We start from the raw sequence: 22,498 nt of genomic DNA, 5'->3' as shown, positions 1-22,498 counted from the left end.
CATGCCTGGCTGAGAGCATGCAGAGACAGCTTTCGAGGATGGTTCATGTCCTCATTGCAAGAAAATTACACTGCGGTCTAGACTTGCCTTCCTTGTGAAGGAACGAGTCCTGTTCGAAAGGCATCTTAAAATTCCTTCATGTGACCAATCAACATTTGCAACGTCACCATCATGTGCATTGTGCCGTCAGGACACACAGAACGCAAACTCTTTTCATAAGTGATCCGCTTCATCTCACGTTTGTCTGCAGGATCCCGAAGATATATAGTTGTGCGTGCATATAAAGTAAGTGTATTTGGTTGTTCTTTATTTAAATCTGTCAATTGATCGCATGCCGTGAGTAAGCCTGTACAAAACAATTAACAGGCAATAACAATTTATGGCGTCGCCCCAGATCACCTCAGTGGCAAAGACGCCCCGTCCTCTGTGCGGAGATTGTGTCCTGCTGGTGAAGGACGAACTAGATCCTGTCCCTCCAGCTGAGATGAGGTCGGGGTTTTACAGCCATTACTTAACCATACCTAAAAAGTGGTGGGTTATGGCCAATCGTGGATCTGCAAGTCTTAAACCGGGCCCTTCACAAGCTCCGGTTCAAGATGCTAATGCAGAAACGCATTCTCATGTGTGTTCGACCCCAAGATTAGTTCTTAGAAAATGACCAGAAGGAATCGTACATTTACGTCTCGATTCTACCTCGACACAGACCGTTTCATCAGTTTGCCTTCGAGGGTTGGACATACTAGTACAATGTCCTCCCCTTTAGCCTGTCCCTGTCTCCCGCATCTTTACCAAAGTCGTGGAGGCTGCCCTTGCCCAGCTAAGGGAAGTGGGCATTCGCATTTTAAACTATCTGGACTGCTGGTTCCTTCTAGCTCCCTCTTGAGATCTGTTGTGTGAACACAGGGACCTAGTGCTCAGGCACCTCAGCCATCTGGGGCTTCAGGTCAACTGGGAAAAGATCAAGCTCTCCCCCATGCACAGTATCTCTTTTCTCTGTATAGAGTTGGCGCTTCTCATCATCTCTCAGTTGGTGTTCAAATGTCTGAATATACGTTCAGGGGAAAACAGCGGTTCCACTAAAATATTTTCAGAGGCTCATGGGGCTTATGGCATTCACAGCCTCAGTAACGCTGCTCAGGCTGATGCATAGGAGACCGCTACAGTCCTGGCTTTACAGCCAAGTCCTGAGAAAGGCATGGCGCCACGGCACACTCCGCGTGACCATCACACCGATCTGTCTGTTCAGCCCCTTGGTCAGGCGTTGCCAATCTACGGGCTGGAGTACCCTTAGAACAAGTGTCCAGGCATGTTGTTGTCACAATGCCTCCAGAACAGGCTGGGGCGCTGCATGCAACGGGCCTCTTGCTCCTGAATGGGACCTCAACTGCATTGGTATATCAACTGCCTAGAGTTGTTTACAGTTCTTCTCGCCCTGCGCCGGTTTCGGCCATTGCTTCAGAGCAAGCACATGTTGGTCCAGACAGACAACACTGCGATGGTGGCGTATATCAACCGTCAAGGTGGTGGACGCTCACGTCACTTGTCACAACTCGCCATCTCCTCCTCCGGAATTAGGAGTGTCTCATGTCGCTGCGCACCATTAATATTCCGGGCTAGCTCAATAGCTCGGCCGAGACACTCTCACAACAGCTTACACTTCCAGGAGAATGGAGACTCCATTCCCAGGTGGTCCAGCGGATCACGAGTCAATTCAGGGACGGACAGGTAGACCAGTTTGCCTCTCAGGAATCATCCCATTAACTGCTCCCATTCCCTGACCGAGGCACTTCTCGGCACGGACACGTTGACACACAGCTAGCCCCGGAGCCTATGCAAATATGTGTTTCCCCTAGTGCGCCCAGTGTTTCTATTTTCATGCATTGTTTCTTTAGTTTTTTTTTTTGACAACCTGAAGGATCAGTCAATTTATAACCACAGAGAATAAATTATATTTAATCAGAATACATTTTTGAGAAATATACAATACAGTCTAAACAGGACCTGAATGTAGTTAATTTAAATGAATTATTTTTATTTGGAAGCCAAGTATACAGGGATGCCAGTAATGGCCGAAGAAGGTGTTCTTTTATTAAAGTGGTGTGTGTGTGTGTGTGTGTGTGTGTGTGTGTGTGTGTGTGTGTGTGTGTGTGTGTGTGTGTGTGTGTGTGTGTGTGTGTGTGTGTGTGTGTGTGTGTGTGTGTGTGTGAGAGACTGACCGAAGCTGACTAGGGTTGATGGTTATCAGATCCGTCTTCAGCCCAACATCACTGTCATTAACCGTTGCCAGATTAAACCTGAAAGAGAGAGAAAACATCATATTAACAGGGAGGATGTATGAATACTGATGGATGTGTTGTAGCCAATGAGGGAGCAAGGAATGATGGGATGTGTTTACCGTATGACAAAGTCTGTGCTGTCAATCTCACGTCCACAGCTGCTGTTTTTCAAAATCCCACCGCTGCCGACCACAGCACACCGACCCAGACGCCGACCGGACCAGGGAATGTCCTGCACACACACACGCACGCGCACACACACACACACACACACACACACACATGAATATGTGGTTTATGGGGACTTTCCATTGGCATAATTCTTTTTATACTGTACAAACTGTATATTATCTCCCTTACACTAACACGACCCCTTAACCCATCAACACAAAACTTTCTGCAATTTTACATTTTCAGAAAACCTCACTAAGTTTGATTTCCTCATGGACACCAAAAATGTCCGGCTCAAAACTCTCTCAAAACACACACACACACACACACACACACCTCGGGCAGCATACTGTGGAGTTCCTCATTCATTTTGTATGTTTTTGTTGTGCTTGTTTCATATTGGATGGATTGATTGACGGCTGTGTTGCGTTTGGTGAGGATGAATGATCCTGTGGCGTTACAACAAAACTGCAGCCGGATTCTGTCATAAAAACACAGAGAGAGAGAGAGTTTATGAGGATTCATATGACATGCACAGCTTTATCGGTGTCATCTCTGTTAAAATGACCCACCTCAGTATACTAAGATTTATAGTTTGAACAGTTTTAACAGCTTGACTCTTTACATACTATTTAAACATTACACTTTTGCACATTTGCTAAAACATATTTCTTGAAACCTTCACCCATTTTCTCACAACATTAAAGACAAAGACAAATCTTCAAACTACAATCACAAAACTCCTGATGACTCTTCTGGCAGAATCAAACGATCGGCTCAAAACCATGGCACCTGTTCTCAAACAGTGCTTTCAGATCATACACACATCAGTCAATATATAAACCCTACAGATCATTCATTAGACATCAAAAAAAAATGGAGAACAGCATCCAGAGCATGAGGTTACATACTTAAAGCAGACAATACGCTGCTATGTATAATCCAAGGAACGAAGAACGGGACATGGCATGAATAACGTCTCGGTTACGTATGTAACCCTCGTTCCCTGAAGGAGGGAACGGAGATGTATATCGTGACCGACAAATAGGAATCTCGCTAGAGAGCCGATCTACTTCGAGTGAAACTAAACGAGCCAATACACAGCTGCTCAGCCTCGCAGCGCGGGTATATATGAGCAGCAGGTGCGATTGCACTTCAGTTTTTTGCTGAGGAGCCGTCTCCGTTCCCTCCTTCAGGGAACGAGGGTTACATACGTAACCGAGACGTTCCCTATCAGTCGGTCACTATGACGTATGTCGTGACCAACAAATAGGAATCCCTACCAAAGCGCCACAGCTGCTGCACCCCATCCAGCGCCCTGTGCAAGCCTCTACACCTTCTTGCCTGGAAGGACGATAGGAGGCGGCTTACACAGAGTGAACCTGTCACTGTTGTTCCGTGATAACCCATACAGTGAGATCATTGGATAACACTGGGAAAGCGTGCCTGAAGTGAGGGAGGGGAACGCTGCGGAAGCCACATTCTCGAGGAGTTAAGTGGAGATAACATATGGACTAACCCGAGGGTTGTACAGCATATGAGTAGTGGGTGACTTGGCCCAAGGGAAAGACACGGGCTTCCGTTTAGGAGCAGCCGTGGAGAATATACACATATGGGATCCCCGTAGGGTCACACATATGGGACCCAGCCTAAATCCGGTTCTCAAGGATTCAGCGGATACAGGCCTGGCACCGGACGCTCCGCCAAGTCTGGGCCGAGGGTGTTTAAGGACTCACAGCAAGCCGACAGAGCCGGGCCTCTCGGTGTTTCTACCCGTCTAGGGTGAGAACACGGGAGGAGACCGGCTCTACACGTAGGCTATAGTATCTAGGGAACATGTTAGGTGTCACGCAGCCCGCAGCTCTACAGATATCTGTTAGCGAGGAGCCACGTGCCAGCTCCCAGGAGGATGCAATGCCTCTCGTGGAATATGCATGCAACCCGAGCGGGCAGGGCACGCCTTGAACTTGGTAAGCCAAGGAGATGGCATCCACTATCCAGTGGGCCATCCTCTGCTTGGAGACAGCCTTTCCCTTCTGCTGGCCTCCGTAGCAGACAAAGAGCTGGTCTGAGATCCTGAGTTCTGTCCACGTACATACGCAGAGCGCGAACGGGACAGAGCAAGCCAGGGCTGGGTCTGCCTCCTCCAGGGGCAGCGCTTGCAGGTTCACCACCTGGTCTCTGAAGGGAGTGGTAGGAACCTAGGGCACATAGCCAGGCCGGGGTCTCAGTACAACGTGGTTGTCACCCGGCCCGAACTCTAGGCACGATTCGTCGACCGAAAATGCCTGCAGGTCCCCTACGCTCTTGACAGAGGTCAGTGCAAAGTCTTCATGGAGAGAAGCTTTAAGTCTGCTGACTGCAACAGCTCAAAGGGAGCATCCTGAAGTGCTCGAAGCAACAGGGAAAGGTCCCAAGAAGGTATGGAGCGGGGTCGAGGAGGATTTAATCGTCTCGCCCCCCTAAGGAACCTGACGACCAGGTCGTGCTTTCCAACTCTTTTGCCATCTATGTCATAAGATCATAAGCAGCAACATGTACTTTGAGGGTGGAGGGGGACAGTCTTCACTCCAAGCCTTGCTGCAAGAAGGAAAGCCCGGACCCTATCGAACATCTCCGGGGGTCTTCTCTGCGAGTTGTGAATTGTATGTGAGCAATCAAGAAAAACTGTAATAATGACCATATTTGCCATACTAGAGAAGTTTCGTTGTCTTCTGACAAAAGACTTTCTCTCCTCTTCCTCGTCTTCTCTCAGGTCAGCAAATATACAGGACATGTAATAAGTACTTGGCTACAATTCAATTTTGCAATTATGTGTTTGAAAGAGAAAACGTTCTATTACTGTACATGTAAATATCTCCTATGTAAAGTATTGCTGTGTGACAGATTCTATTGTACGAGTTAATTACCGGTATGTGTTCTTGTTTTGTGAATGAGAACATTCATTGTTAAACTTGTGGAAAATTATGACATTTTTGTGTAGAGACTGAGTTTTGTAGAAAACATCGAGAAAATGTAAATGTGTGTGAAAACAGGTGAAATGTGTTAAACGGTTTGAGAAAGATGTCTTTGGTTCAGTTGGCCCAATTTCCCAAACGATTCATTCAGTTCTCGAAACAGTTACAGTGTTTTGCCAATCGAGTAAAACTGTAAACCCAATGCTGATAGGGAATCTGCAAACATTAATGAGGCAATCTGTAAAGTTTTCCTGATGAAGGTGGCAGCATCCGGAGATAACACTTCTAATTTACACACACACACACACACGAGTTTGTCATTGTAATGTTTTGTGTTTTTCATTAAGAATAATAATGAACCCACCATTCAAGCAATCGCTGCCCCTCAATTGCTGCTAATTCGAAAGTGAGAGTAAATTGAGTGAGAAAGTGTTTAGCGTTATGCGTAAGGAATGCATGAGATTTGTATATGGTGTCTAACTGCCTGAACTGGTTTAAGGTTTTGCAGAAAGAGTGCTTTATTCAACAAATTGGTTTAGGCCTTGGTTTAGTGTCTTAGCAATTGTGAAAAACTGTAATGTCATGATTTTAAAACATCAAACACTGTAAACCAAATAAAAAATTATGCATCAACACACATTGGTTTATTGTAAGGAAAAATCTGCTGTTATGCATCATGGATTTGATATAGTAAAATGTGTGTGTGGTGTTTGGGAACACACTCGTGTGAGACGCTTCTGGAGGGAATTAAAGTAAATCATTCTGATCACACACTTCGACTCCGGCGTTTCAGAAACACCAAACCAACATAAGAGACGCTGCGATGCCATTGGTCCACTGGTTAGTCCAGTTATCCAATCACAGCTGACGCTGAGGCACATCCAGGGATTTATTCAGTAAATGTGTTTCCACAGTTTATCAGATCTGTTTATCAGATTATGCACATTTTTAGAATTCATGCCATTTCCAGCCAGCATTAGTTTTTTTGTTTTTTTATGCGATATCCCAAAATTTGCATAACAAGAGGTGGATGGATTTTTTATATATTGGTTATGTGTGTGTGTTAAACAAGTGCAGTGGAAAAGAATTTCCGCCCGGGGACAATAAAGTTAATCAATCAATGGAAACAGAAACTCACAGACTTCAGAACAAACCGTATTTGGAAGTTCCTGAAGAATTCTGTCTTGTACACAGTATCAAACTCTGTTATCCTACAATACCAAATGTTTCATGAGATGATTCTGGTTGTCTATATGCACTGTTGCTCAAAAACATCCCTTCTTGGTCCATGGACATAAAGACGAAGGAATGAAGAAACTAAAGGAATCTGCAACTGAACATACAAGTTGTTCTTGTAGATCAAATGACATATTATCATGTCAAGGTCATAATCCCAAGGAAATAAATCAGATTGAGAAAATGTCAACTTTGAATGCAATGCAAATCACTTTTTGACGACCTGCCAAATGCAAAAGCATGAGTGTAGAGATGATAAAGACACACCTGTAGAGATTATAAAGACACACCTGTAGAGATGGTAAAGACACACCTGTAGAGATTATAAAGACACACCTGTAGAGATTATAAAGACACACCTGTAGAGATGGTAAAGACACACCTGTAGAGATTATAAAGACACACCTGTAGAGATGGTAAAGACACACCTGCAGAGATGATAAAGACACACCTGTAGAGATGGTAAAGACACACCTAGAGATGATAAAGACACACCTGTTTAGCTCCCGCTTAGTGTTGTTGGATTTGTGCGGGCAGCTCATGAAATCTGACAGCTCCTGCGTGAACTTCTGGAGTTTTAAACTGGGAGGGAAACAAAGGCATTTAATTCAGTTGTCAGTTCTCTGAAGTATCAGTATCTCTGGTCGATCTTCATTCTCACGCACCTTTTGGCCGGCTTTATAACAGAAAACTTGCGTCTAAGTTTTGCACAGCGCAGCTTCTGAAGCGCCTCTGTCATCGCATCTCTGAAAGAAAAAGAGCATATCTCATTGTTTTGCTGCTCGTTAACTCTATTTCTAATGTCTCTAAATGATCAACAAGATCAAAACTGCTGATAAACCTGCTGCACACAATCTATTACATTCTAGTCCTGAGGTTCTGTCTTATGGGTTCCTCCTCACTCTTAAAGGTCTCATGGCATGGATTATTTTATTATTTTATGTTTCCTGGGGTGCCCTTATAATGTTAGTATGTTTTTTTCAAAATAAAAGTAATTTCTCCTAGCCTGATTTTAGCCTCTGATTTGAACGCTCTGTTTGAAGGGACCTCAGGGTAAACGCCCACTGTGATTGGCTGTGAGACCTCAGGGTAAACGCCCACTGTGATTGACTGTGAGACCTCAGGGACAGGTAAACGCCCACTGTGATTGGCTGTGAGACCTCAGGGTAAACGCCCACTGTGATTGGCTGTGAGACCTCAGGGTAAACGCCCACTGTGATTGACTGTGAGACCTCAGGGACAGGTAAACGCCCACTGTGATTGGCTGTGAGACCTCAGGAACAGGTAAACGCCCACTGTGATTGGCTGTGAGACCTCAGGGTAAACGGCCACTGTGATTGGCTGTGAGACCTCAGGGACAGGTAAATGCCCAATGTGATTGGCTGTGAGACCTCAGGGACAGGTAAATGCCCAATGTGATTGGCTGTGAGACCTCAGGGTAAACGCCCAATGTGATTGGCTGTGAGACCTCAGGGTAAACGCCCACTGTGATTGGCTGTGAGACCTCAGGAACAGGTAAACGCCCACTGTGATTGGCTGCGAGACCTCAGGAACAGGTAAACGCCCACTGTGATTGACTGTAAGACCTCAGGGACAGGTAAATGCCCAATGTGATTGGCTGTGAGACCTCAGGGTAAACGCCCAATGTGATTGGCTGTGAGACCTCAGGGTAAACGCCCAATGTGATTGGCTGTGAGACCTCAGGGTAAACGCCCACTGTGATTGACTGTGAGACCTCAGGGACAGGTAAACGCCCACTGTGATTGGCTGTGAGACCTCAGGGTAAACGGCCACTGTGATTGGCTGTGAGACCTCAGGGTAAACGCCCACTGTGATTGGCTGTGAGACCTCAGGGTAAACGCCCACTGTGATTGGCTGTGAGACCTCAGGGTAAACGCCCACTGTGATTGGCTGTGAGACCTCAGGGACAGGTAAACGCCCACTGTGATTGGCTGTGAGACCTCAGGGACAGGTAAACGCCCACTGTGATTGGCTGTGAGACCTCAGGAACAGGTAAACGCCCACTGTGATTGGCTGTGAGACCTCCGGAACAGGTAAACGCCCACTGTGATTGGCTGTGAGACCTCAGGAACAGGTAAACGCCCACTGTGATTGGCTGTGAGACCTCAGGAACAGGTAAACGCCCACTGTGATTGACTGTGAGACCTCAGGGACAGGTAAATGCCCAATGTGATTGGCTGTGAGACCTCAGGGTAAACGCCCAATGTGATTGGCTGTGAGACCTCAGGGTAAACGCCCACTGTGATTGGCTGTGAAACCTCAGGAACAGGTAAACGCCCACTGTGATTGGCTGCGAGACCTCAGGAACAGGTAAACGCCCACTGTGATTGGCTGTGAAACCTCAGGAACAGGTAAACGCCCACTGTGATTGACTGTGAGACCTCAGGGACAGGTAAATGCCCAATGTGATTGGCTGTGAGACCTCAGGGTAAACGCCCAATGTGATTGGCTGTGAGACCTCAGGGTAAACGCCCAATGTGATTGGCTGTGAGACCTCAGGAACAGGTAAACGCCCACTGTGATTGGCTGCGAGACCTCAGGAACAGGTAAACGCCCACTGTGATTGGCTGCGAGACCTCAGGGACAGGTAAACGCCCACTGTGATTGGCTGTGAGACCTCAGGAACAGGTAAATGCCCAATGTGATTGGCTGTGAGACCTCAGGGTAAACTCCCACTGTGATTGGCTGTGAGACCTCAGGGTAAACGGCCACTGTGATTGGCTGTGAGACCTCAGGGTAAACGCCCACTGTGATTGACTGTGAGACCTCAGGGACAGGTAAATGCCCACTGTGATTGGCTGTGAGACCTCAGGAACAGGTAAACGCCCACTGTGATTGGCTGTGAGACCTCCGGAACAGGTAAACGCCCACTGTGATTGGCTGTGAGACCTCAGGAACAGGTAAACGCCCACTGTGATTGGCTGTGAGACCTCAGGAACAGGTAAACGCCCACTGTGATTGACTGTGAGACCTCAGGGACAGGTAAATGCCCAATGTGATTGGCTGTGAGACCTCAGGGTAAACGCCCAATGTGATTGGCTGTGAGACCTCAGGGTAAACGCCCACTGTGATTGGCTGTGAGACCTCAGGAACAGGTAAACGCCCACTGTGATTGGCTGCGAGACCTCAGGAACAGGTAAACGCCCACTGTGATTGACTGTGAGACCTCAGGGACAGGTAAATGCCCAATGTGATTGGCTGTGAGACCTCAGGGTAAACGCCCAATGTGATTGGCTGTGAGACCTCAGGGTAAACGCCCAATGTGATTGGCTGTGAGACCTCAGGGTAAACGCCCACTGTGATTGACTGTGAGACCTCAGGGACAGGTAAACGCCCACTGTGATTGGCTGTGAGACCTCAGGAACAGGTAAACGCCCACTGTGATTGGCTATGAGACCTCAGGGTAAACGGCCACTGTGATTGGCTGTGAGACCTCAGGGTAAACGCCCACTGTGATTGGCTGTGAGACCTCAGGGTAAACGCCCACTGTGATTGGCTGTGAGACCTCAGGGTAAACGCCCACTGTGATTGGCTGTGAGACCTCAGGGACAGGTAAACGCCCACTGTGATTGGCTGTGAGACCTCAGGGACAGGTAAACGCCCACTGTGATTGGCTGTGAGACCTCAGGAACAGGTAAATGCCCAATGTGATTGGCTGTGAGACCTCAGGGTAAACGCCCAATGTGATTGGCTGTGAGACCTCAGGGTAAACGCCCACTGTGATTGGCTGTGAGACCTCCGGAACAGGTAAACGCCCACTGTGATTGGCTGCGAGACCTCAGGAACAGGTAAACGCCCACTGTGATTGACTGTGAGACCTCAGGGACAGGTAAACGCCCACTGTGATTGGCTGTGAGACCTCAGGAACAGGTAAACGCCCACTGTGATTGGCTGTGAGACCTCAGGAACAGGTAAACGCCCACTGTGATTGGCTGTGAGACCTCCGGAACAGGTAAACGCCCACTGTGATTGGCTGTGAGACCTCAGGAACAGGTAAACGCCCACTGTGATTGGCTGTGAGACCTCCGGAACAGGTAAACGCCCACTGTGATTGACTGTGAGACCTCAGGAACAGGTAAACGCCCACTGTGATTGGCTGCGAGACCTCAGGGTAAACGCCCACTGTGATTGGCTGTGAGACCTCAGGGTAAACGCCCACTGTGATTGGCTGTGAGACCTCAGGGACAGGTAAATGCCCAATGTGATTGGCTGTGAGACCTCAGGGTAAACGCCCAATGTGATTGGCTGTGAGACCTCAGGGTAAACGCCCACTGTGATTGGCTGTGAGACCTCAGGGACAGGTAAATGCCCAATGTGATTGGCTGCGAGACCTCAGGAACAGGTAAACGCCCACTGTGATTGGCTGCGAGACCTCAGGGTAAACGCCCACTGTGATTGGCTGTGAGACCTCAGGGACAGGTAAATGCCCAATGTGATTGGCTGTGAGACCTCAGGGTAAACGCCCAATGTGATTGGCTGTGAGACCTCAGGGTAAACGCCCACTGTGATTGGCTGTGAGACCTCAGGAACAGGTAAACGCCCACTGTGATTGGCTGCGAGACCTCAGGAACAGGTAAACGCCCACTGTGATTGACTGTGAGACCTCAGGGACAGGTAAATGCCCAATGTGATTGGCTGTGAGACCTCAGGGTAAACGCCCAATGTGATTGGCTGTGAGACCTCAGGGTAAACGCCCAATGTGATTTGCTGTGAGACCTCAGGAACAGGTAAACGCCCACTGTGATTGGCTGCGAGACCTCAGGAACAGGTAAACGCCCACTGTGATTGGCTGCGAGACATCAGGGACAGGTAAACGCCCACTGTGATTGGCTGTGAGACCTCAGGAACAGGTAAATGCCCAATGTGATTGGCTGTGAGACCTCAGGGTAAACTCTCACTGTGATTGGCTGTGAGACCTCAAGGTAAACGGCCACTGTGATTGGCTGTGAGACCTCAGGGTAAACGCCCACTGTGATTGACTGTGAGACCTCAGGGACAGGTAAATGCCCAATGTGATTGGCTGTGAGACCTCAGGAACAGGTAAACGCCCAATGTGATTGGCTGTGAGACCTCAGGGTAAACGCCCACTGTGATTGGCTGTGAGACCTCAGGGACAAGTAAATGCCCAATGTGATTGGCTGTGAGACCTCAGGAACAGGTAAACGCCCACTGTGATTGGCTGCGAGACATCAGGGACAGGTAAACGCCCACTGTGATTGGCTGTGAGACCTCAGGAACAGGTAAATGCCCAATGTGATTGGCTGTGAGACCTCAGGGTAAACTCTCACTGTGATTGGCTGTGAGACCTCAAGGTAAACGGCCACTGTGATTGGCTGTGAGACCTCAGGGTAAACGCCCACTGTGATTGACTGTGAGACCTCAGGGACAGGTAAATGCCCAATGTGATTGGCTGTGAGACCTCAGGAACAGGTAAACGCCCAATGTGATTGGCTGTGAGACCTCAGGGTAAACGCCCACTGTGATTGGCTGTGAGACCTCAGGAACAGGTAAACGCCCACTGAGATTGGCTGCGAGACCTCAGGGACAGGTAAACGCCCACTGTGATTGGCTGTGAGACCTCAGGAACAGGTAAACGCCCACTGTGATTGGCTGCGAGACCTCAGGGACAGGTAAACGCCCACTGTGATTGGCTGTGAGACCTCAGGGACAGGTAAACGCCCAATGTGATTGGCTGTGAGAGCTAAGGGTAAACGCCCACTGTGATTGGCTGTGAGACCTCAGGAACAGGTAAACGCCCACTGTGATTGGCTGTGAGACCTCAGGAACAGGTAAACGCCCACTGTGATTGGCTGTGAGACCTCAGGAACAGGTAAACGCCCACTGTGATTGACTGTGAGACCTCAGGGACAGGTAAACGCCCAATGTGATTGGCTGTGAGACCTCAGGGTAAACGCCCACTGTGATTGGCTGTGAGACCTCAGGGACAGGTAAATGCCCAATGTGATTGGCTGTGAGACCTCAGGAACAGGTAAACGCCCACTGTGATTGGCTATGAGACCTCAGGGTAAACGCCCACTGTGATTGGCTGTGAGACCTCAGGAACAGGTAAACGCCCACTGTGATTGGCTGCGAGACCTCAGGGACAGGTAAACGCTCACTGTGATTGGCTGTGAGACCTCAGGAACAGGTAAACGCCCACTGTGATTGGCTGCGAGACCTCAGGAACAGGTAAACGCCCACTGTGATTGGCTGTGAGACCTCAGGAACAGGTAAACGCCCACTGTGATTGACTGTGAGACCTCAGGGACAGGTAAACGCTCACTGTGATTGGCTGTGAGACCTCAGGAACAGGTAAACGCCCACTGTGATTGGCTGCGAGACCTCAGGGACAGGTAAGCGCCCACTGTGATTGGCTGTGAGACCTCAGGAACAGGTAAACGCCCACTGTGATTGGCTGCGAGACCTCAGGAACAGGTAAACGCCCACTGTGATTGGCTGTGAGACCTCAGGAACAGGTAAACGCCCACTGTGATTGGCTGTGAGACCTCAGGGTAAACGCCCACTGTGATTGGCTGTGAGACCTCAGGGTAAACGCCCACTGTGATTGGCTGTGAGACCTCAGGGACAGGTAAACGCCCACTGTGATTGGCTGTGAGACCTCAGGGACAGGTAAACGCCCACTGTGATTGGCTGTGAGACCTCAGGAACAGGTAAACGCCCACTGTGATTGACTGTGAGACCTCAGGGACAGGTAAACGCCCACTGTGATTGGCTGTGAGACCTCAGGAACAGGTAAACGCCCACTGTGATTGACTGTGAGACCTCAGGGACAGGTAAATGCCCAATGTGATTGGCTGTGAGACCTCAGGGTAAACGCCCAATGTGATTGGCTGTGAGACCTCAGGGTAAACGCCCACTGTGATTGGCTGTGAGACCTCAGGAACAGGTAAACGCCCACTGTGATTGGCTGTGAGACCTCAGGGACAGGTAAATGCCCAATGTGATTGGCTGTGAGACCTCAGGAACAGGTAAACGCCCACTGTGATTGGCTATGAGACCTCAGGGTAAACGCCCACTGTGATTGGCTGTGAGACCTCAGGAACAGGTAAACGCCCACTGTGATTGGCTGCGAGACCTCACGGACAGGTAAACGCCCACTGTGATTGGCTGTGAGACCTCAGGAACAGGTAAACGCCCACTGTGATTGGCTGCGAGACCTCAGGGACAGGTAAACGCCCACTGTGATTGGCTGTGAGACCTCAGGAACAGGTAAACGCCCACTGTGATTGGCTGCGAGACCTCAGGAACAGGTAAACGCCCACTGTGATTGGCTGTGAGACCTCAGGAACAGGTAAACGCCCACTGTGATTGGCTGTGAGACCTCAGGGTAAACGCCCACTGTGATTGGCTGTGAGACCTCAGGGTAAATGCCCACTGTGATTGGCTGTGAGACCTCAGGGTAAACGCCCACTGTGATTGGCTGTGAGACCTCAGGAACAGGTAAACGCCCACTGTGATTGGCTGTGAGACCTCAGGGACAGGTAAACGCCCACTGTGATTGGCTGTGAGACCTCAGGGACAGGTAAACGCCCACTGTGATTGGCTGTGAGACCTCAGGAACAGGTAAACGCCCACTGTGATTGGCTGCGAGACCTCAGGAACAGGTAAACGCCCACTGTGATTGGCTGTGAGACCTCAGGAACAGGTAAACGCCCACTGTGATTGGCTGTGAGACCTCAGGGTAAACGCCCACTGTGATTGGCTGCGAGACCTCAGGAACAGGTAAACGCCCACTGTGATTGGCTGCGAGACCTCAGGAACAGGTAAACGCCCACTGTGATTGGCTGTGAGACCTCAGGAACAGGTAAACGCCCACTGTGATTGGCTGCGAGACCTCAGGAACAGGTAAATGCCCACTGTGATTGGCTGTGAGACCTCAGGGACAGGTAAACGCCCACTGTGATTGGCTGTGAGACCTCAGGGTAAACTCCCACTGTGATTGGCTGACAAGCTTGCATGTGAAATAGCCAGCATTACATGTGGAACTCTCTCGAAAACTTTTACTATTACAGATATATAATTCACTTTAAAATTAAAATTCTGTCATCATTTACTCACCCTCAAGTTGTCAATGGGTACAGACTAGTGTTTGGTTACTGACAATCTTCAAAATATCTTTCTTTGTGTTCAGCAGAAGAAATAAATTAATAAGGTTTGAAACAACTTGAGGGTGAGTAAATGATGACAGAATTTTAATTTTAAAGTGAACTATCCCTTTAAAACTAACATAATAAAGTGAAAGACGCCATTAACCCACCCCCAAACTCCCATGAACGTCTTCTTAAAGGGGACATGTCCAATATACATGAGTGTCGGTGATGAGTGAAACGTCAGCAGATCAGTGATGTGTATCTGTCCCTACAACCTCAAGAATTTGTTCAACCTCAAGTTGACTTGTGTTTGCATAATATATGTGTGTACTGTGTATAATTATTTATACATATAAAAACACACACAATCATGTATATATTTAAGAAAAATTGGTTATATTTATATATAATATAAATTATATAAATGTATATACAGTATATAAATGCAAATATTTCTTAAATATATACATGAATGTGTGTGTATTTATACATAATAATTATACACAGTACACACATATATTATGCAAACACAAACTTTTATTTTGGATGCGATTAATCGCGATTAATTTTTTGACAGCCCTAATATATATGTATGGGGGGGGATTGTCACGGATTGTTAAATATGTACATAGGGGGGGCCCCAAGGAAAAAGGTTGGGAACCACTGTCTTAGGCCATCAATGTGCACATGGGGAATTGTGTAATGTGGACTTTTCTCTGCATGCTTTAGGAGACAGTGCCTATAGACCTGCATTATATGACTGACAGACAAGAACTGTCCCCAGTCTCCCCTACTTGAGTACATTTCATCAAGACTTCTAATTACTGCTCAAAAACATCACAGCACTAAAAGCAGCCGCTGATGAAGATCCCTGTAGCTTATCTCACTTATTTGCATGGATTTTTTCCTTGCTCCAGAAACTCGAAGCGCAACGCTTTGCATTCTCCATTTGATTCTAAACTAAATAAACTTGCCTTGCCTTGAGTTTCATGCAAACAAACATTACATCTGATCAGAAAACAGTTGATATTGACCCTCAGATCTACTAATAAACCAATAAAAAAAAAATTTCCATCGCAAAACCTAATTATAGCTATTATTGTCAGGTCTTTAAATATACAAGTATGTCTAACTTCATCCGCATAGCTAATGTCAACTCCGCGATTATTTTATATCGTCACACAATTATCGTCCAACTCTAATCTGATAAAGGCATTAAGATTTTAATATGTTATTAATTAACATCGTGATTTCCTGTGAAGCTGTTCTGAAACTGTGTATTGTGAATACATTAATTGTCAGACTTGAGGAATTAGTTGTGCAGAAATACAGCAAATGTTCAAACATTTCCACCGCAGTAAAGAGAAGGATTTATTTGAAGCACAATAGAAACCGCTTTATCTCTGACTCAGTCCTGGACAGCTCTACATCTAGAACATTTCTATGATTACAATTATAATGACGTTTCCATCTAAACTAATGGCATGTGTGTTTCTTAGACTCCTCGGAAAACTATTTAACAACTTCATGACTCAATATCATCAGTTAGAATAAAAAAAAACATCATTAGGCTAGCCTACTTAAAAAAAACAGCAAGCCCGATTCAATTAATTTAAATAATGTTTATTGAATTATAATGAAATATCGAGATAAGAGCGCTCACCTGGACGAGTGTGTGTCGGGCATGTAGTAAAACACCACACACACACCCTGAAAGATGACCAGGACCATCAGCAGTGTGAAGCACCACCGGAGAGACGGCGATGCCATCAGAGGGACACATGCACGAGTGTGCGTGTGCGTGCGTGCGTGCGTGAGTGTGTGTGTGTGATTCAGGGGTTAAAGTTCGACACTCACACACACACACACACACACACTCGTCTCCGCGCATCTTAAGCTCGCTCTTAGGCTATCCTGTAAAATGCCCCCAGACCTGTCGGAACCGAACCCATCAGCTGACCCGCGCCAGACACTGGCACAACATCTGAAATTGCAACGGATTCGAAAAAGAAGATCCTGTAAAAAGGTCATGATTTTTAACCCGATATTGACTTGTAATTTGCGTTGTGGAATTTTCTCAGGGAAGAAGCTTTTTTTTTTTTTTTGACTGGGTTTGCCTTTCTCGAGAATGATTTCTCGATAAGCATTATTTGATCATAAACCCAACGATCAGATATGGAAGAGCCCTAAAAACACGCAGACATTTGCAATCCAGTGTCTGATTAACAATTTCAAACATCGGTCGGACATAATAACATAATAATCGGTCGGATTCTCGAAAAGGTGTGTCCGGGAGAGGGTGAATGAATAGCTTAAAGGGTATTTTAACAACAGTTGAAGCAACGGCACACCAACGCATTGCGATTAATGAGCCTTCAGGGTGTGTGTGTGTGTGTGTGTGTGTGTGTGTGTGTGTGTGTGTGTGTGTGTCAAACACAATCAGAGTTCTTTTAAACAGGAATAATGAATCACACGACGATCACCTGTTCATGCGCAGGACAAAAAGAAGAGAGAAAGTTCAAATATTACGAAGAAAATATATCTCACCAAATACATGACTAAACCAATAGGCCATAAACTATTAATTACAAATACGTTATGTGACCGGTCTTCATTTAGCTCTGCGTTGTGTTGTGTTTGTAGATGAATGAGACCGGGCAACAGGAATTACTCAGGCCAGATTTTATTCTGCATGAATAAAAAGAAAGATGAGAACAAGCTCGAGTCTGTGGCCTTCTCTCACAATTAGGCCTCTCTTCAGTCGCATTTACCGCGAACTGAAGGAGGGCAACCGGAACCGGAACATTTGTTGACTTAAAGGAACCACGCACCATATTTAACAAAACTGAAAAATGACCATGTAATTATAAAAACATGACATCTCAAATAAAATAAATCAATATTAAAATAATAAATGTCCAGAATACAAAATAATTATGTAAATATAAAATAATTGATAATATCAAAGGGGGAGATTTTGTGTGAAATTAATAAATTAATATAACACCTGTTACATTCACCTCCCCTAATTTCACCAAAATTCTACATGCGCATAAAGAGGATTACCTAAAGAATCACAATGCAAAAATTCCAGTTACAGCAATGAAAGCTATCTGACTTGACAGATACAGAGATATTTAAGGGTGATCAGGCCTCAAAACCACTTAGTAAAGTATGTTGCCAAATACACCATACCACACTGAATCTTTGCAACAAATCCTCATTCACCTTAGTCTCATAGCACATGGCAATGAAAAATGTATCCCAAAAAGAAATAGAAAATAAACTTCCTACCCAATCACGGATATTAGAATAGGCTTAAAAGGGACTGTGACTTATTTCGGAACTTGTTTGACAAGCTTGGCATTTTAAATGGCTTTTGAGCCATGGTCTCAATCAAACGGTTGACTTTTTTTTACTACTCTACCAGCCCGTGTTGTAATAGTGCCTTGCGCTTGTTCGGGACCTGGCATAGACACATCATCACGTACAGGTAAATCAGAGTCAATGATACCTGAATTAGTAAAGTCAAATGTTGCCAATACGTTGTCACAATCAGAAGTTCCCGTGCTCAATGTTTTTTCAGGGAGGATCTGGTTTTGGCTGTCTTGACCAGAATTAACACAGTAAGTTTCATCACTTTCCTCTGTATCCTGTTCCATTTGTACATCAAGAGTTTCTGAGCTCTTTGAAACATCCTCATTCAATACTAATGAATGTGTTTCGTTTTCAGGATCTTCATCCTCCAAAGAACCAATGGAATTAGTTGATTGGCTCTCACACTCAGAATCGTCCAAGCAATCAGCAACCGTTGATCCACATGTTTCATCCTCAGGACATGTCACTGGTAAGAAACTGATGTCTAAGAGCATGTTCCGATGTACCACTTTAATGTGTCCTTTGTCATCCTTCACTTTGTATATGTGTGTCTGGGGATCATTATCCACAATGGTGTATACAGTAGGTTGCCATCTATCTGCCAACTTCCGTTTTCCCCTTTCTCCTTTATTGGCAATGAGCACTCTATCTCCATTGTCCAAGTGTACTCCCTTGATCTTGCGGTTATAGATCTTGGTCTGTTTCCTCTGTTCTTGTACAGCATGTTTTTGAGCAATTTCAGCTGCTTCGTGAAGATGAGACATTAAAGTGGCGACATAGCTGCTATAATCAACAATCACTGGATCCTTTGATACTTGCTTGAACATTACGTCCACAGGTAATCGTGGGACACGGCCAAACATGAGTTGGAAAGGTGCGTAACCCGTAGTCTCATGTATTGTGGAGTTGTAAGCGAAGGTCAGAGTCTGGATTTGTTGTGGCCACTTATCCTTAGATCTCAGAGGCAAAGAGCGAAGCATACTTCCTAATGTTCGGTTGAACCGCTCTGTAATGCCATTTCCCATAGGATGATAGGCAGTTGTACGAGATTTGGAGACCCCAGAAAGTGCTAGCAGTTCAGCAATGAGCTCACTCTCAAAATTTGTTCCTTGATCCGTATGGATCCGCTCAGGAAACCCATACACACAGAACACATGGTCCCATATCTTCCGAGCGACTTGCTTAGCCGTCTGATTGACGCAAGGAAAAGCGTGTGCAAGTTTAGTGAAATGATCCGTCAGAACCAGCACATCCACTGAACGCTGTTTGTTATCTTCCGCACTCCAAAAGTCAAGACAAACCAACTCCACCCATTCGCACACACTCCACTTCAAAGCCAAAAACTCGAGCCTGTGCGCAGGGTACTTTTTTTGTGACACGGTTAGGGTCTTGCTGGCGAAGGCAATTGGCCGAGCAATTTCTTCCCCTGCTGGAACTTGTGATAGCACATCCAGAGACGCATCAATCGAAAGAATCAAAGGCTTGGAGAAATCAGGATGCGCAAGCACAGCACAGTTCAGCAACCTCTCCTTGAGTCTATTGAAAGCAATATCGCATTCCTCAGTCCAATCACTTGGATTCAGCTTCCTGAAGGTGCCAACAGACTTCCTCCCGCTCACTTTACCCCTTCTCTTCTGACCTGCAGTTAGAGCAAAGAGAGACTTGGCGACCGAAGAACAATCAGGAATAAAGTGTTGATAGTAGAAAATCATTCCCAAAAATGACTTGATTCTTCGTGCTGATGGAGTGCAACCATCTTCCTCCATAAGTTGCATTTTGGACATTTTGGATATAACATCCACCTTCGTGAAGTCCACAGAGACACCATGGCCAGAAATAATATGGCCCAAGAATTTCACTGAATCACGCAAGAAATTACACTTTTTAGGACTCAGTTTCAAGTGATGTAACCTAAGCCGCTGAAAAACTATTTCAAGCCTGCTCAAAGCCTCTTGCTCTGTGGGCGCAAACACAAGTAAATCGTCCAAATAGCACAGTAAGCTGGTAAAGTTCATATCTCCAAAAATGCTAAGCATCATCCGCATGAATGAAGCTGGACTGTTGCACAAGCCTTGTGGCATGCGGTTATACTCATGTAGGCCCATAGGAGTAATGAAGGCTGTGTATTTTTTGTCTTGTTCATGCATGGGCAAATTGTAGAATCCAGAAGTCAAGCCCAAAGTGCTGAAGTAATTGTTACCTCCTAAAGCAGCAAGGCAATCGGACTGGTGAGGGAGCGGGTGGGCATCTTTGAGTGTTCTCGCATTAAGCCACCTGAAGTCTGTACAAATGCGGAGGCCTCCATCCTTTTTCCACACCAGTACCAATGGCGATGCATATTCGCTTACAGATTTCCTTATTATCTCTTGCTCCTCCATTTCATTTAACACCTGACGCAACTTCTGGTAGTGTTCAAATTCCTTAGCCTCACCACAGTCTAAGGGATGCTTGGAGAACACATCATTGTAATTCACCAACAACTGCACAAGTTTCTCTTTGGATGCCTCAGTGACTTTGCAAAGACTGACGTCAATTTCGCTTAACCCAACATCTTGCAATCTCAAATCTGCAGCACAATTTGGAGTAGCTTCCATCTCTGAACTACCTTCCTTTATCTTTCCAGTGCCCTGGAAAACTTGGAAATCTTCTACAGCCAGACAAGGTGAAACATCTGCCAATTTCCGATTCTTTCTTAGCGTGACAGGTTGGTCAGACAAATTGGTTATCTTCATAGGTACCCACCTATCACCCCACATAGATGTTATCACACGAGCTACCATGATGTTTCTTGGCATAGTCTTGGAGGCAGTGGGTTCAACAAGAATGGTGCTCCCAAGGGACAATGGAGTGTTGCTGGGCAGTCTTCCCCACACTAAATGCTCCTGTTTAGCAGCAAGAGTGACAGCATGATGAAGCTTCACTGTCCCGATTTTGCTAGGGATCTCATCATGTCGCCAGCGTGTGAGATTTGACATAACATCCAAAAAGTGTTCACCGTCCGGTGATAACTGTGTAGCACGTTGCGATATGAAGTCCCAATACTCATCTGTGTTCCTCAGTCGGTTCACAACATGTTTAATCAAGTTAGAGCCAAGAATTAAATCATCATGTTGTCCTGGAACAACGAGAACTGGAACTCGACAGCTGATGCCATACACTTTCATACTAACTTCGTACAAACATTTTGGCTGTGCAGTCCTACCTCCAACACCGACAAGAACGATATTCTCAGGCAGTGATTTTTTGTCCAAGACAACATTTTCAGCCAACAACTTTTGTTCAGCTGTCTCACTGAGGGTACAAGACATGGATCCAGTGTCAAGCATTCCTCTCATGTGGAACTGGCCATTTAAAATCACGGAAGTATAGAAAAGCTCATCAAAAACCTTTATTGTCTGCATATTTTGTGCGTATATCACGCAAGTACCATCAAATGCTGTATGGCATGCAGTCTCATACTGCAGCTCCAGATCACTTATGAGGGTTTGATCATATCCCACACATCCCCTCTCCAAATGTGGGTTTAATGGTTTAAAGGACCAGCTCCTCGTGGCGAGTAGTTCGCCTCCAGACTGTCATGACCACTCCACTTCGGGCACTCTCTTTTCCTGTGTCCATGTTCGAAACAAAACAAGCATAAACCGTCTCTTCTACAATGTGCAACCGTAGAGTGGTCCATGCCTCTGCACACTTTGCAAAACTTCCTGCTCACATTCCCATGCCTGAATGAATCTACAGGTGCAGAGGGGGTTTGCATGCTTTGTTTCAGCACGCGATCAAGCAAACTGATAAGGGACTGAGTGCAGCTGTCACCTGTCTGACCTGATGGTGTGACTGGCAACTCACCCTGACCTGTTGACACTTTTAGCTCATTTCCAGATGTTCCATCATCAACATTTGACACTTGGGCATTGGCAGCTACAGTCTTCACAATGGCAGAACGATTAGACTGCGCCTTCATTTGTGCCCTTTTCTCAGCTTGATATTCATCAAGACGTTCTTGTATTTCAGCCGCCGTCCACTTATCAGCAGACTTGAACCTCAAGATAGCAGACAGAGATTGGTCAGGGCAATGTTTAACAAACATTTGAGTCACTTCACGAGTAGGATCTTCAATACTTCTGCCCTGCCTTCTCAAACCCTCGTCAGCAACATCAACAGCTTTATTAAGCCGAATCCAATATTCCATTGCATTCTCTCCTGCTACAGGTAAAGTGCCATAAAAGTCAGCAAGCGGCATAGATGAATATGTCAATTCACTGAAGTGTTGTTTGAGTATGTCTGTGACAATTCTTGGGTTTGTTTTAGGCTTCAGTGATGGATTGCTGCGTAGTGCTATCTTGATTAC

General features: G+C 46.3%; 1 protein-coding gene across 4 annotated transcripts in view; it reads right to left on the bottom strand.

Annotated features, from left to right (window-relative positions):
* Window positions 1-18,518, bottom strand: part of LOC306986055 (alpha-2,8-sialyltransferase 8E-like) — a 58,239-nt gene extending 39,721 nt beyond the window's left edge. For 2 of the 4 annotated variants that reach the window (XM_079588902.1, XM_079588901.1), the window contains exons 1-7: window positions 16,436-16,622; window positions 7,306-7,386; window positions 7,136-7,222; window positions 6,977-7,045; window positions 2,784-2,928; window positions 2,396-2,508; window positions 2,217-2,294 (exon numbers count right to left, since the gene is read on the bottom strand). In XM_079588902.1, the coding sequence (XP_079445028.1) occupies window positions 2,217-2,294; window positions 2,396-2,508; window positions 2,784-2,928; window positions 6,977-7,045; window positions 7,136-7,222; window positions 7,306-7,386; window positions 16,436-16,542 (680 nt within the window). In that variant the 5' untranslated portion in view covers window positions 16,543-16,622. Of the gene's footprint in view, window positions 1-2,216; window positions 2,295-2,395; window positions 2,509-2,783; window positions 2,929-6,976; window positions 7,046-7,135; window positions 7,223-7,305; window positions 7,387-16,435 lie in introns of all 4 variants that reach the window. The other 2 variants (XM_079588903.1, XM_079588904.1) reach the window with 2 other exon arrangements.
* Between the last annotated feature and the right edge of the window lie 3,980 nt (window positions 18,519-22,498).

Source organism: Phoxinus phoxinus (assembly GCF_949152265.1).
Source record: "Phoxinus phoxinus genome assembly, chromosome: 18".
In the NCBI taxonomy this organism is placed as follows: Eukaryota; Metazoa; Chordata; class Actinopteri; order Cypriniformes; family Leuciscidae; genus Phoxinus; species Phoxinus phoxinus.
This window is presented reverse-complemented; position numbering and strand designations above follow the sequence as displayed.